Raw genomic sequence first — 15,081 nt, 5'->3', positions numbered from 1 at the left:
AAATTGTATTTATTTACTAGCAAAAACTGAACAACTCACGACTTATGGAGGGGCGATTGCCCCCTTCGCCCCCCCCCCCTCCAGGGACTCCCCAGGCGTAACTAAAGATTTTTTCAAAATTATTTTTTTCCGTTTAAACATCGTTTTCAAGAGCGAGAAAAAAATTTTATTATGGGATAATAACTTACCGCTAGATAGCGTCAGACATTCTAGTTGGTCAACGATATTAATATATTATTACAGAACAAATCATTTAATAATAATATTCATTAACAATACTATGTATTGTTCAGTGTTCCATGGACTAATGGTTACACGATCTCATGCATAATATTTTATTGTTTTGTGCTGTACTGGTACTGTATACATACACAACGTCACAACGACCTTGAGTGCAATTACAATTTACAATTAAGGGACCTTTACACTGGTTTGGTGCTTCACACTGTATCGTCGCGGGATTTAAATTGAAAATTGAAATACATAGGACGTAGGTACCTACATTTAATTGATGGATAACGCGTTACTGACATCTTGTTACCAACGAATTGAGTATTTTATGTATTGTGTATAGTATAATCATTGATTCATTGAGTATTATTTTATATTGTAGTATAATATTATACAATTTATACTCAATGATATATAATACAGAGTGATTCAACAAGCGTCCTCACCCCTTTTTTTCTTTAACAACACAGTTGATCAAAATATGATTTTTGGAATTTTTATAAATACCTTTATGGCTTTATCAACACCATATTTTCAAATTCATGAGATTATAATATGTACTACATATAGTTCGAAGGTCGTATAATGTAGAAATGTAGTCGTATACACTTCTCTTTTTCAAATGACTAGAACCCTCTTGTCTACTGTACCTAGGTAAATCATTTAGCGGATATTTTTTCTGAAAATGTTGACGTATAAAAATCAAAATTCGAAAAAGTAATTTTTGAGGTTTTTAACTTTGTGCAGGTTTGGAAAATAGGTTTGGCAATATGGGGACTGTAGTGGTGATATTAATATTTTAATAGGTACCTAAGTATCAATTAATATAAATTATTCAACATATTTTATATTTCATATCAATAGTTCAAATATAATAAATACTGTACTCTGTACTCTTACTCATACCTACCTACTTGGCTACTTATATAATACGAAGTTTGATTTTATATTTTAGTTCTTTGAATGGTACTCATACTTTTAACTTTCTCGATTTAACAATTACAACATTTTCATATTTTTTTATTTTTTTTTAAAATCTAATAGTTATGAATTTTGGGACTATAAAAACTTCATAAAGTGATTTGATTTACATATTATAAATTTTGTGGAGAGGTGCCGAATTTGTTACTAACACACAAGCCCAGGTATTTTTCAATAGGTATAACTCCTTAGTCCCTAGTGAGTAGTGGGTAGTGTGGGGGGTTCATACAATATTTGTATAAAATGTTCAGTTTAAAAAAATATTACAATGCAGATTATTATTAAATATCTAAATATTAAATCATATTCTTTTCTTCAAAAGTTATTTCAGTTTTTTTAACACTGAAAATTATGACATAGTCATTTTTACGCAATTATTTAAATATTTCGAATTTTATAGAATAACATATTTTTTTTTTATAAATCATTCCGAGATTCCTATAACCCTATTATGAAATATTTGGAGAAGTTTTAATATTATTCAGGAACATTTTATAAAAATATGTATTTCTAGTATATTTTATATGATATACGCGTTTTTAAGTGTGAAGCAGAATATTTAACTTATTAGTTACCGTGTTTAAATCATATGCGCAAATTCTTTGGGGTCTAAGGAAGCTTAGTCTCCCCCAAAAATATACAGTTTATTAGTTGAATGAGATTGAAGCCCCTCACTTACATTGATGTTAAAAAATTTAGCCCCCCAGATATTTTAATAGATTTTTTCCTATGGTATAAAATATAAATAATACTGTTAAATACAAATTAAATATTTAAACATTTTAAACGTATTACCATTGATTATAAATACTATATTATCATCAATGGTATTACATATATTTTATAAGTTTTTGAATATTATAGATTGGCGATAGCCGATAACATAGGTACTTATATTAATTACTTGTTAAATAACATAATTTAAAAATGTTCATCGATATAATAAGTAGAATCTAAAATAAATAAATTCATAACGATAATGTTGTTTTTATTGAATTAAATATCCATTTTGGATATTTACCTTAAATTAGTAAACTAATAATTTAACAAGAATAATGTTTTATTTTATTTTGTTATACATATTATACTCGTGAGACATGCAGAGAAAATATAAATTTATACCGTGTATTTACATAATATATCATATTGGAGTTTTGAACTAATTATTTCTTCAATGATAATATTGATAATTTTATTTATGTACAATAAATACTATAATATACACCTTGGATAGGTTTAGGCTAGAGAAATTGCATCACGTTTCCCGTAGATTGGATTGGCAAAATATCGCCTACATCCCGTCGTTCTCTAAGCCGTTTATGAGTAATGTAGAAACAGGCAACGTCCTTAATGCTCGCCAAAACTTAGCAAACACTTGCACATTTATAATAGAAATATTCAATTGTCGCAGTTGTAGTTAGAACGTGGTTATTGTTGAATGTGATAATATTTTTGTATGAAATATTATGTAGAAAACTATAGTTTAATGTATTTTTTTATATAATGTTAATTAATATACGAAATTTTAAATTATAAAATTGTTTAGGTACCTATTTGATGTTTGAGTTGTATAAATTGTGTATTTGTGTATGAGATATAATTTATGTCTGGTATGAAATATTTAAAAACAAAAACTTAAAAATCAAGTTAAACCACAAAGTCAAAGTAAAACATGTATAAGTATACTGCTACTTCGGAAATAGATTGTTAGAATTAAATGTATAAACGGTAGGAACTGATTTTTAGTTGAAATATTTTGATTAAATTACAACAGTAAAAAGTTTAAAATAAAATATTTATTTATTTGTTCAGAATAGTAAACAGTTTGGGTAACCTTTTGGAAAAGATTTTAGCAGTAAAAACATATTTATTTACTTATTATTAAGAAATAGAATTGCATGCATGTTAAGGTTTCTGGAAAATAATAATTATGTAATTTGTAATCATTAATAATTGGGTACTTGTAAATAAAAAATGCAGTATGTTTTATTTTTCATAACTTAATTAAATTAATATAAATATAATTCAGAATCAATACACATCTCGAGTATTTAAATTATATTAAAAATACGGTAATTTATATGATAACATTATTTAATAGGTTCATGGATACACGTGGCGATTGAAAATTATGTGTTTAGTTTATATAATTTCATTGAACACGCAATATAATAATACCTATGTCCGTAAAAGTTATAGTTGCGCAATGTTTGCTTAGTGAAGAAACCCTGAGAAGTCTGAAGGTTGTTATATTTCTTTTATCCATTAATAAGTATTACTGGTTTTAGCTCCGTGAGGGGCTCTTAGAGTGGTATAAACGTCTGAAATAGGCTGTAGTTATATACGTACGTGCTGCGGGTGGGTTCAAAGCCAAGCGTGCACCTCACTCACCCTTTCCGCCATTGTATGTTGGGGCTTGAGGCGCCCATAATTCAATTTCGGATCCAAACGAACAAATTTAATTTGGGATGTTTTGGGAACAATTCGGCAGTAAACTAGTATGGAAGCCCTGAAGGCCGAACAAGCTAACCTTTAAAAACCGAACAATTCCCAGACATATCTGATTAATGTTTTTCCTTGCTCTTTCCCCATCCTAACATTATTTTCTTGAGAATCGTAGATACGTACACCTCGTATTAACTGAATTATTTTGTGCCTTTATTTACCGCTATGTTTATGATTCGAAACGTGTAGTATGTCATACAATTAGAGGGCCTTTACTTATGGTAAAAACGTGATCAGAAATTAGTTGTATCAATGTGCAAGGTATTATTAAATGAAAAGATAATAGTGTCAGTAGACGAAACCACACAATATTATATGTCTATATATTGTTATAAGAGTGTAGGTAAACAGTTTCCCATGAGATAATTGATGATGAAAAACACATCATATTAAATTATTTTCGACATTTGGGGTTTGTTTTGAAAGAAAAAGGTCCATGATTTTGAAAAAGATTAAAAAAAAGCAGAAGAAAACTAAAATAAATAAAAAACGGTTATAGACCTCTTGGGATTTAAGAGGCTCGTCCAAAGGAGAATATATACTTTGGGAACTTTAAGGCTGTTTATTAAAGGTAAATGAACAGCCGTTTATTTTATGGTTTCTGGGTGACATTAGCATAATGATTCCCGCGATAGTGCGAAACAAAATAAAAAAACAGGCTACGTAGAAAGTAACAAAAAAGTGTTTAAATCCCAGGAATATGCTAAGAAATTCTGTAGGAAAAACAGTACTTAGAATATGCGCTAGGGAGTACTTCAGAACAATGAGGATAATTCTTGGATTAAAAAAAATGTATAATTTATTTTGACAAATATAAAGTTTTCTCATTAAATGCTAAAAGATAGATGTCATATGCAAATATTTAAAAATTAAAATCACTAATGGGTTATCATGATATTTGGTTCATTATATTCCTAGTAAGACAGTTAATAAGTATCTATTTGTACCCGCGGTGATACCTAAATAGAACATTATATTTACAACAAATATTATTACAAAGTATATTTTAAGCTTAGGTATTCCAAATTTTCAATAATTATAATATTATTATGAAACCTTTTTTTTTTAAATGTAATATACTAATATCTAATACTATAATATATACCTATTATTAATTTAGCAAGGCATTTCGTTAAATGTTTTATAAAAATTGCCAACTTTTGTTTTTCGGCTTTTACCCATCTTCACTATACAATCACTAACCTAACTTAAAGGTACCTACTATATTTATGAATTACATTTTTTTATTTTGTTACAATAATATTATTGTTACTTTGTTCTGACGTGCCTGATGAGTGATAACTGTCAACTGGTTCATATACTGCCATACTGGCTTATATAGTTATATGTAATTTTATAAATAAACGTAGACTCTAATGGTCATAACGACATCACTTGTAAATTTAGGACTTAATTCAAAAATATTGACGAGATAAGAAATAAAGAAAATGTGATGTTTTGATAAGATATTATTATAGTAGGTATAACATAGAACATTGCTATAAGTGTCGAGTTTTTTTCCCCCTATTCTCGTTAAGTTCTCATCGTTGCAGCTTTGTAGCATGTCATCCTTGTGCATGTTTAATATCGCAACTGTTATCTCGTAAATTTCATCACCGTCGCCGCTGTCTCCCCAACAAGTTTGCAAACACACTTAATTAAAATTATCTACACACAAATGCTGCATTCCGCCGATTAACATCATTATTTCCATAAGTAACCACATTATATTATTATACATAATATATAAATGCAGACATATAATATGTAAATATGACTATGCAAGAATAATATAATAACTATTTTATACATCACATTATATTACAGCCAATACATATAATATTGTTTTTGCGTGTTCCAGAGGAAACAGGAAAATTTTTCTTGACTTCCGGATAAATTCGCGGTTTTTTTTTATTATTATCATTATTATTATTATACGCTCGCTAATTATTATCGTACATACGGTTTTGAGGTAAGCGCGGGTGGTGAGGGGATTTTCACCGGGATAATTCATTGTCGTTTGATTAAACACCGCGGCCGCCACAAAGGATATCCACCGGGTCTTTATCGGGCCCCCACGTCCCGGCGTACGTTGGCTGGTCCTGAGTCTCAATTTTAACGACCCCGGTGGCAAAGGTGTGGAAAGGCCGGTCGGCGGGGGTGTCCGGGTGTGATTAAATAAACCGGTAATTGGTCGGGAAAACGTGAGGGACGCGCGTCGTATTTGGCCCCACCCCTCGCCACTACCCTCGGACGGGATCCAGCCGGGGTGAGGATAACTATATATACGTTTTTCCCATTTTTCGCGCGGGACCGGAAAATACGGTTTTTTTGTACCATCACCGTGTGCGGCGCCGCGACGGCCAAGAGGCGCGTGCCGAACATCATCGCCCAGTACCGAAATCTCCGCGCCGGCTGCTAGTGTGCTAACGGACACCCTGCGGGAAACATCGTCGTCGCCGCCAATCCCGTGCGCGAGTGGCATTACCGACGTGCATATTTACGCGATTCACGACGAAATCTCACCCTATAATGTCTATATTATACTCCTCGGTGCTGCTGCTGTGATGACACATTATTTTTGCGTTTTTTTTCTTCGAATATTTTCGTCCGGTTGATTGCCATTAAAATTCGACTTTATTTTTAACAGGTACCTGTATATATTATAATACAATATCCCGCATTATTCCGTAATTTACCAGGCGCTTTGAGTGTTATAGTTCAGAAAAATGTGTGTACTTTAGAACATTTTAATTGAACAAAACTTATTTTTTACAACGTCTTTCAAATAAAATTCTCTTTTTTTGCACTAAAATATATATTTACAAGACAATGTAAAAATCCATACCTAATATTTAGGTATTTTTTTCATACCTAATATTGTATACATTTACGTACTGTATATTTTGTGGATTCACATTGAAAAGTTATATTTACGTATTTATTAAGTTCTTGTCATAACTGTTGATTTGAAACTAATATTATACTCAATTTTTGTAAAGTATAAAATGTGACATAATTTACAATCTATAAAGGGGGTATACTTGATAAATATAACATTGTTCATCCCCTGTCGAGAATCAAGCCCGGAACCTCGCGCGTGTTAACGTTAAAATCACATGCGTTGTTAATAGATTTTTCACAAATTTCTGGCTAGTTAAGATTATTGAACATTTTAAATTGATTTCGGTGGCTTAATATCTTGTATAGGTATATATTTATCAGTACCTACCTATACTTCGTAAATACACGGATGATTTGATATTATATGTTCATTCAGTCATCCAAAAACCTTTGAGGTATCATTGTCTTAATAGTAGGTACATTTTAATTGATATACGATTCATTAAATATTCTACGAGGTGAATAAAGTTGCTACCAGCCACCATTAATCATGTATACATTTATAATTTATAATTGTTTACCATTTTGGTAATGTCAGTTTAGACGTTATTTTTTAATTAATAATTGTTGTTTTAGACATCTTGAAAGAAAATGTTGTGTAAGTATATATCTATGATTATAGTGGAAAAAATCGTTAGGTATTATGAATACAAATTACAATAATTAATAAAATAAAAATTTAATGTTTCTTAATAGTTTTAAAGCTTTTATTAGAATTTATTTAAAGGGTGCAAATATAATGGCTTGAAGGGTGAACATTACATAGCTTACTTCACCAAAATAAAAATTGAACTTTTTAAAGATGTTTCAATACATTATTATAAGGTTCATAAATTACCCATAGGCCATAAAGTCATTTTTTTGTTTGTGTAATCAAGAAGTTTGTTTATAATACATTTTTACATTCAATAGTAGGTACTTACCTATACGATGAATTCATTTATTTTCAGTACAAAATTGGGTTTATAATGTATTATATTTAATAAGTATATTTATATTTTTCAGCAGTATCAGTTTTTTCTCGATGCAATCGCTGATCATTTACTGGAAATGGAAACGCTGCAGGTCAATAACACAGTCTGGAACCTGATGATTTTTTTTTGTCTTCTTATCACAAGTAAGTGTATACAATTTATAAATTTATAATTTTGGTATAAATTTAACTATGCATATTTAGTATTTTCCAAAAATATTCTATTAAGTTGTATATATTTAGTCTCCGGTTGGTATACTCGCATACTAATTGGGAACTCGCATAATACTATTCAAAAAATACGACAAATATGACTAACAGTTAATGTTGCGTGATTTAAAAGTCTGATTTAATTTTGTTTACAAATGGAAATTGAACTACCAACAATTTAAGCTACTTTACAATGACTCTTTAAAATTAAATTTGTTCTCCACAGAGGAAAATTAAATGTAGTTAAAGAATGTTTATTAGATCAAAGAGCTGGTTTTAGTGTTATATACCACGTGTATCCGACGAGTAGATGAATGTTTTAGGCATTTCACTGTAAGTTATCATATTATAATATTATATGTAATATTTACTTTTACTTTTACTTATATATATTATAGGTAGGTATAATATTAAAGAACAATATTATGACAGTTTTTATACCGTCCTATCTAAAATATGAGTATTTTTTTAAAGTAGATTCCCCATATTTATCTATATTATTATTATTATTATGTATTTTTTAATAATATTATATTCGTTTATATTGTTTACATTGTTATAATCTGTGCCTTGTGGTTTATATCGTGTTTTTTCGACACGTTACCACAGTAACCAAACTTTAAAGCTATCAAATTTTGGCCACGTGGTTGACGATTTTTATAACACCTGACCATATTGTTACTGATTGCAACGAAATGCTATAAATATAAGGGTATAATATTTAAGTGTCTAAACTCATTATTTTGAAAAGTTACCATGTAGGTAGATACAAATATAATACACAATACGACACGACACTAGACTTAGTTTAATACTTTTTGATCAGAAATAATTTATTAATAATTTTAAATACACTAAAATGTAAAATTATATATTCCAAAAATTAAAATGGTCTAACAGCAATATATTTTTAATTACTTAATTTTTTTAATTTCATACACAATTATTAATATATAATATATTTATAATATAAAAACAATACATTATTGTTTATAGATTGACAAGTGTAAATGTTTAATTAGGTACCTACTTATATTACATAGTTTTCAAATTTAAAGTTTTAGGACAGTTAGAGCTTGTAAATATTTTGTTTTATGATTCCCCTATTAACACGACCAAATCAAATGTTTATATTGTTATAACATTTATGACATCTAGTCTTTATTTATTCCAATTCGTATACATCGTATACATTATACACGACAATAATATTATTTTCTAAATTAACAAAAATTACCAGATTCGATTTATGTAAACGTAAATAAAAGTAAAAAAACAAGAATAATAAATATAAAAGGCCAGTTAATTTTCTTTTTTTATAACACAAGATCAAAATATACTGGAAAAACACAGTTCTTATAAAACTATTTCCATATTAATATTAATTATATAGGTACTAAAGTTTTGTATTACATTTAGTTTTGCGTTTTTGTAATCACTATTTGTTTGTGTTTCATGCGTCGTATTTATAAAATACACAAAATTAATAACGTTTTGAATAACTAAGATGATATAGTATATAATATTATATTATATCTATAAAATGCATTAACGTAATTTTTATTATTTAATACCTTGTAAATGAATAAAAATACAGTTCTAACTTATAATTCATAGTTTTAGAGTTTAGTGACTAAATATTTTATACTATGATTACTAGATGGTTTATACAATTATACTATATGGTTATAGTATATCCTATATACTATATTATATGAAAGAGTTTTTACTTGTCCTATCATATAAATATAAATAAGAAACCATATCATATCGTTCATGTTTGTATGCTTATATTTTAGAACAGTTGTGTTTATAAAATGATATAATATTAATGCATTGTTGTACTCTACTTTTTTAGTATAAAATAATTGTATTTAATGTTACTGCACAAAAGTTTATTTTAGTTTAATTTACTGAAAATTGTTTGGTATTCTATTATAATAAAATAATATTACAGTTATGTGTATATGTAATATGTAAATAAGTAAGTTTAAAAAGATGTAACCTAGAGCACTATAAAGTATAAACATTATTTTAATTCTTTTGAGCAGATTAAAAGGTTTTGTAAAAAAATATTTGATTTTTTTTTATCAAGAATTTATATAGTACATACTCATAAATAAGTTTAAAAATGTATACAAATTCTTATATAGTACTATTGCAAGTATTAAGAAATTAATAAAAAATAAAATACATTTAAGGAATAATTTACAGATACATTATATATAGATATAAATTAAAATATATTTTAAACTTCCTACTTTATTTAACACGTTTTTTGGTTTTAGAATTTATGAAACGTTACTTTTCTGATTCATTTGTCATAAATGTACGTTAATTAAAATTTCAAATGAAATATTATGAGGACTCGAGAACAATATTTATTTTAAATTATACTAGAGAATTAATTATCTCTGTTAGTAAGAAATGTATGTCACTCTTCAAAAACTATCAAGTGGTCACTGTTTTTTTTTTTTTTTTTATATACTTTTAGGGTGTACCAGTATCATTCAGTGTTATACAGTATCTATATAGAGTTCGTAATTTTTCCAATAGTATATTAAAATATTTAAGTGTTTGTGTCAGTTGTGCTACCACGTCGGTTCCATATAAAGGGTTAAAGCAGTTGTATTAACATTGTATACTGACAGGTGAAAACCACTAGTTGCGTATTTTAACTTTAAATGATATTATGACACGCAAAGAAAATTTATGAAGTGAAAAAACAAGTACTTGTTATATTAATAAGAGCAAAACGTTAATATCATGATTACTATTTTAGATGAATTTAAAATTTATAAATATACCAAATATTAAATTCTGAAGCATTGTATGTGAAACGAATTAGTTGTAATAATAATGAAGATTATATTATAAGAAAAAATTCATTCTTAAATTGACTTTTTAAAAGGAAATCTTTGTGATGATAAACTTTTGGTGGGCACTGGAACTTATTTCAAATATACGGTTTTTAAAATGTATTCACATATATTTGTAAAGATTGTTCTATACAAAAGCCATTATCTTAAAGTCTCTAATTTTGATTTCGACAATTACCTAATACCTAGTCTACACTTATATTAACCAATTGTTATTAATTCTCTAGCGCGATTTAAAATGCCTATTTTTGTGGTGGTTTATTTTTATTAAATTATTTTTATCTTTTATTTTTGTAAATACATTTAACATTTTTTTTAGTTTTTAAATGCAATATTAGAACAGATTTTGTTTAAGTTCGTTTGAATAATTATATTTTTGAAGGGTAATTTGTGTATAAAACATAGTAAACACAGTATCGTTTTAAATGCAGTAAGTTGGCAAACAAACGAGGGAAAAGAGAAATCGTTTTGAAATCCTATGTTTGCATGACCTCACTTGGATTCTCGTGATGGCAACCAATCATGTTATACCTTGTCACTATTAATTCACTTATGTTCAGATATGGTGTGCCTATTTTTGATGGAAAGGGGAGAAATAATAAAATGAATAAGGTTAAAAAAACCATACACGTCTATTACAATAAAACATATACACACACATACATAATATGTGACCTTTCTGCGATATCGCCAAAATACCTCGTCTATTTGTTTAAATTGTTACCGTGACATAACACATATATACATTTTTTTTGGCAGGATTTTTATATTTGAATAATACATAAACAAAGAAAAACGCCAGAAGACAGTTTTAAAGAAGGGACAATAAATGTACAATAAATAAGGCAATAAAATGAATGATTTAAAAATTTCACAGTTAGATGCTTTTTTTCTCTTTTTTCTCTTTATTTTATAATATTTCTTTGTAACTTGTACTTATTTCATCCTAGGAAACACAATACGATTAATTGTACCTATTATACAAATAATAACAATGGGGTTGTTTAAAGACTTTTTTCATAAAAAAATTAATATATATATTTATTATATATAACATTTTCATTGACAATTGAAAATATTATAGTAACTAATATAATATTATATTAAAATGTTTTTAATTGTTGTACATAAAATATATATAGGCATACTCCGTGTTTGGTGTATAATTTTTGTATATATTATTTATTTCAAAATGTTTAAAGAAATATATTTTAAATACATTTTTTAAATCACTCTAATCTAGGTATTTGCATATGTGATGTACAAAACGGATGGTTACTTTAAATAATGATATTTATTTGTTTGAATATTATAAACTCTGAAATATAAAATAAATACACTCGTATTATCGTTATTACGTTTTTATACATATATTTTTGTTGTATTACATATTATTGTTTAAACCTTAGTAACGTAAATTGAATAAATAACATTTTAAATGAATATCAAAATGAATACCAAGAATAATAAGTTGAATTTTATGCGTTTACATAGGAGTTTAGAGTCTTCATTATACCCATCTTTGGTCCGCGTGCTTAGTGAGGCACATAGGGCTGATGCTATAAGTTATAATCATAAGTTTCAAAAAATTTTCATGAATAGACTAGCAGAAGATCTATGGTATAATAATCCGTTGCATCCAGAACGTGAAAGGACATCTGTTTGTAGTATGCTATTTGCTGTGATTAGTAATGACTTATTTCAAATACCAGATACATTTTCTTGGGGCTTATCACGAGATCAAGCGGCTACTATTATACAGGTATACATATTATATTCAGTCTTTTTATTTTAAGTCTTAAACTAGAATCTCAATTAAGTTTTAAGCAAATAACAGTTATAAAATAAAAAGTTTTTCAATTTTCTTTTACGATAAATAAAAAATAACCGCTAGATATTTGATTCATTTTTACTAGATATACTGTGGGAAAATACTTGATAAAATTAAATTCTTAGGCATGATAAACATTTGATATATTATAAAAAATAACGCAAATTACAAAAATGTTTGAATAATAAGAGACAGAGAGTATAATAAATTATTGTAACTAAACAAAACTACGTATTATTATATCAGGGAAATTTGGTTTGTTTTGAACTAAATATTATTGTTTTGGAATATTTATACTTGTATGTTTGCCAGAAGAGAATCATTACAAAAGGAAAAATAATAAACAAATTTATAAATAATACGTCCATAGCACTTTATAATTATATATATTATTTTTTGTTTGGCGTACAATTGATCAATTTTCGAATTCATTTTTCACTTTTCCTCTAAAGTCAAATTTATCAAAAGAATGATAAACTGTTTTTTCAGTCAGCGTATCGTGCACATATAGTCCGGATACAGCCTGACGTGGCGGAAATGAGGGCTTTCTGGCGAACTCTGACGACCAAAGGCCGCAAGTAGACGTGTTGAAGTAGTAGCTTTTGCCCTTTGTCAACTACTCCAATCAAAAAGAATGAATTTAACTGTGGAATTTTTTTTAGCTATTATAATGTTTTGTGTACACATATCGCAACAATGTTCTCGATTTTTCGAATCATTACCGTCGACATGCAAGTAAAATATCTCCCCTTACTGTATGTACTATGAAATATATCACCATTTTTTTTTTGTCTAAAGTTTTTACTGATTCTCCCTTTCGACTCAATACATAATTTTCCCCTATAGATATTATGGTTGACCTTTTATTTTCATTCACTAAACTACCAATAGGTCTTACAATAATAACGGTCGCTCGGGACCTCCATAAGGTGTATCATTGCACAAGGACAGTGTAGATGATTCATACTACTACTACAACTTTCATTGTCCATAGAGTATAATAATATGGGATATTATTATAGAACATAACATAATAATGTCATTTTATATTAAAAACGTTATAAAAAATGTTAAATCATAATAAAAATAGTAAAAATATAAATAAAAATCGTATAAAAATGATAATTTATATAAAAAAAGATACGTGATATTATTATAATAATTAATATTGCTAATGACCTCAGTCACCGAAGCATTAAACCAAATAAAAAATAAAAGAAGATTTTAAAATGAATATTACAATAATTTTTTTTTTTATTCTTTAGGCAACCGCCTAGAGGATGGAATTAAAAATTATAATTTATACAATAATAAAATTATATGGGGGTGTAAGTATGTTGGTAAAATTAAGGTTTTCCAAGAAATCCAGATATGCTTGAACAAGATCTGACTATATGAGATGCAAAGTAATAAATTACCAATAGGTGTATCACTAACTGATTATAATAATATCACGTATCTTTTTTTGTCGACCGCAGACCTCTGTGGCTCTTGACAAGCACTCAGTACTTTGTATAAGGTCCACGATTGTAGCCAAAAGACATTAAAACCCGGGAGTCCTCGTGAAGTGTATATATGTGGAAAGGTTTTTGGGCACTACGAACCCGGGTGGTCACCCATCCGATAACTAGTGGTAGCGGCCATTGCTTACTCTAAGTCACTTAGCGTGATTCAGTTCAGCCATTTCGGTGTGTCGAACCACATTATAATCTTCTATTAACACATTTATTGAATATTTGACTCTAGCACTCGTGTTTGCATCTTACTTAGATGAATTTACATAAAGTTCAAAACATTTAACAGAAACCATAAATTGTATGTATTTTATTTTGTTTACATTAATTTATTGTTCTGTTTACCAATTCACTTTTTGTATAGGTACTTAAAAGTTATTGTGAGAAAATCACGAACAAAAAAAACGGCAATTTCTCAATTAAAAATTGATTGATGTTTAAAAGTAATCAAACCATACCTTTTATAGCTGTATTTTTTTATTTCATTTATAGTATATTTTATGAAAAATTTCTGAAAATTATACTCATTTCATATATTAAATAGGTACCTACACAAAGTACAATAATGAGCCATATTTAATATAATTTTAAATTTTAAACATATTATTTTACAAAATAAATATGAGTTTATTTTAAATACTTCTTTCACAAGTCAAAAAATGTAATAAATGATAACATATTATAGTTTTATCATTTTAATAACAAGTATACTATTTAATAATCATGAACTTTATTGTTACGTTCGAAATTCAAGTAATATATTTTACTTAATTCTGAAAAGTAAAACATACTTATTAAAATTATTTCTTCTGTTTTCATTTCTTTCACACGAATTGTATGATATAAATAAATAATATTATATTATATATAATTAAATAATAGAAATAATAAAATAAAATTGAATTCGAACAGAACAAATCAAACAGTTCGTAACTTAACTACCGACATATAGAATTATTGTATAACCATCGAAGTATGACCATCGTATTCATCATATTGTATAATCAAATATGTGTCAATATAAAAATTAAAAACAATCTTTTAACAAAGTTT

General features: G+C 27.4%; 2 protein-coding genes across 5 annotated transcripts in view; both read left to right on the top strand.

Annotated features, from left to right (window-relative positions):
• LOC100164949 (lachesin) overlaps window positions 1–15,081 on the top strand; it is a 113,425-nt gene that overhangs the window by 234 nt on the left and 98,110 nt on the right. For 2 of the 4 annotated variants that reach the window (XM_001952813.5, XM_008183886.3), the window contains exon 2: window positions 7,627–7,738. In XM_001952813.5, coding sequence (XP_001952848.2) covers window positions 7,627–7,738 — 112 coding nt within the window. Of the gene's footprint in view, window positions 1–6,102; window positions 6,368–7,626; window positions 7,739–15,081 lie in introns of those variants that run through there. The other 2 variants (XM_008183888.3, XM_008183887.3) reach the window with 2 other exon arrangements.
• Window positions 12,064–13,304, top strand: LOC100575254. The gene is made up of 2 exons (XM_003243829.4): window positions 12,064–12,445; window positions 13,004–13,304. Exons 1-2 carry the CDS (start codon window positions 12,122–12,124, stop codon window positions 13,094–13,096), a joined length of 417 nt encoding a protein of 138 aa, XP_003243877.1. The 5' UTR covers window positions 12,064–12,121; the 3' UTR covers window positions 13,097–13,304.

This window comes from Acyrthosiphon pisum, chromosome A3, assembly GCF_005508785.2.
Source record: "Acyrthosiphon pisum isolate AL4f chromosome A3, pea_aphid_22Mar2018_4r6ur, whole genome shotgun sequence".
NCBI lineage: Eukaryota > Metazoa > Arthropoda > Insecta > Hemiptera > Aphididae > Acyrthosiphon > Acyrthosiphon pisum.
This window is presented reverse-complemented; position numbering and strand designations above follow the sequence as displayed.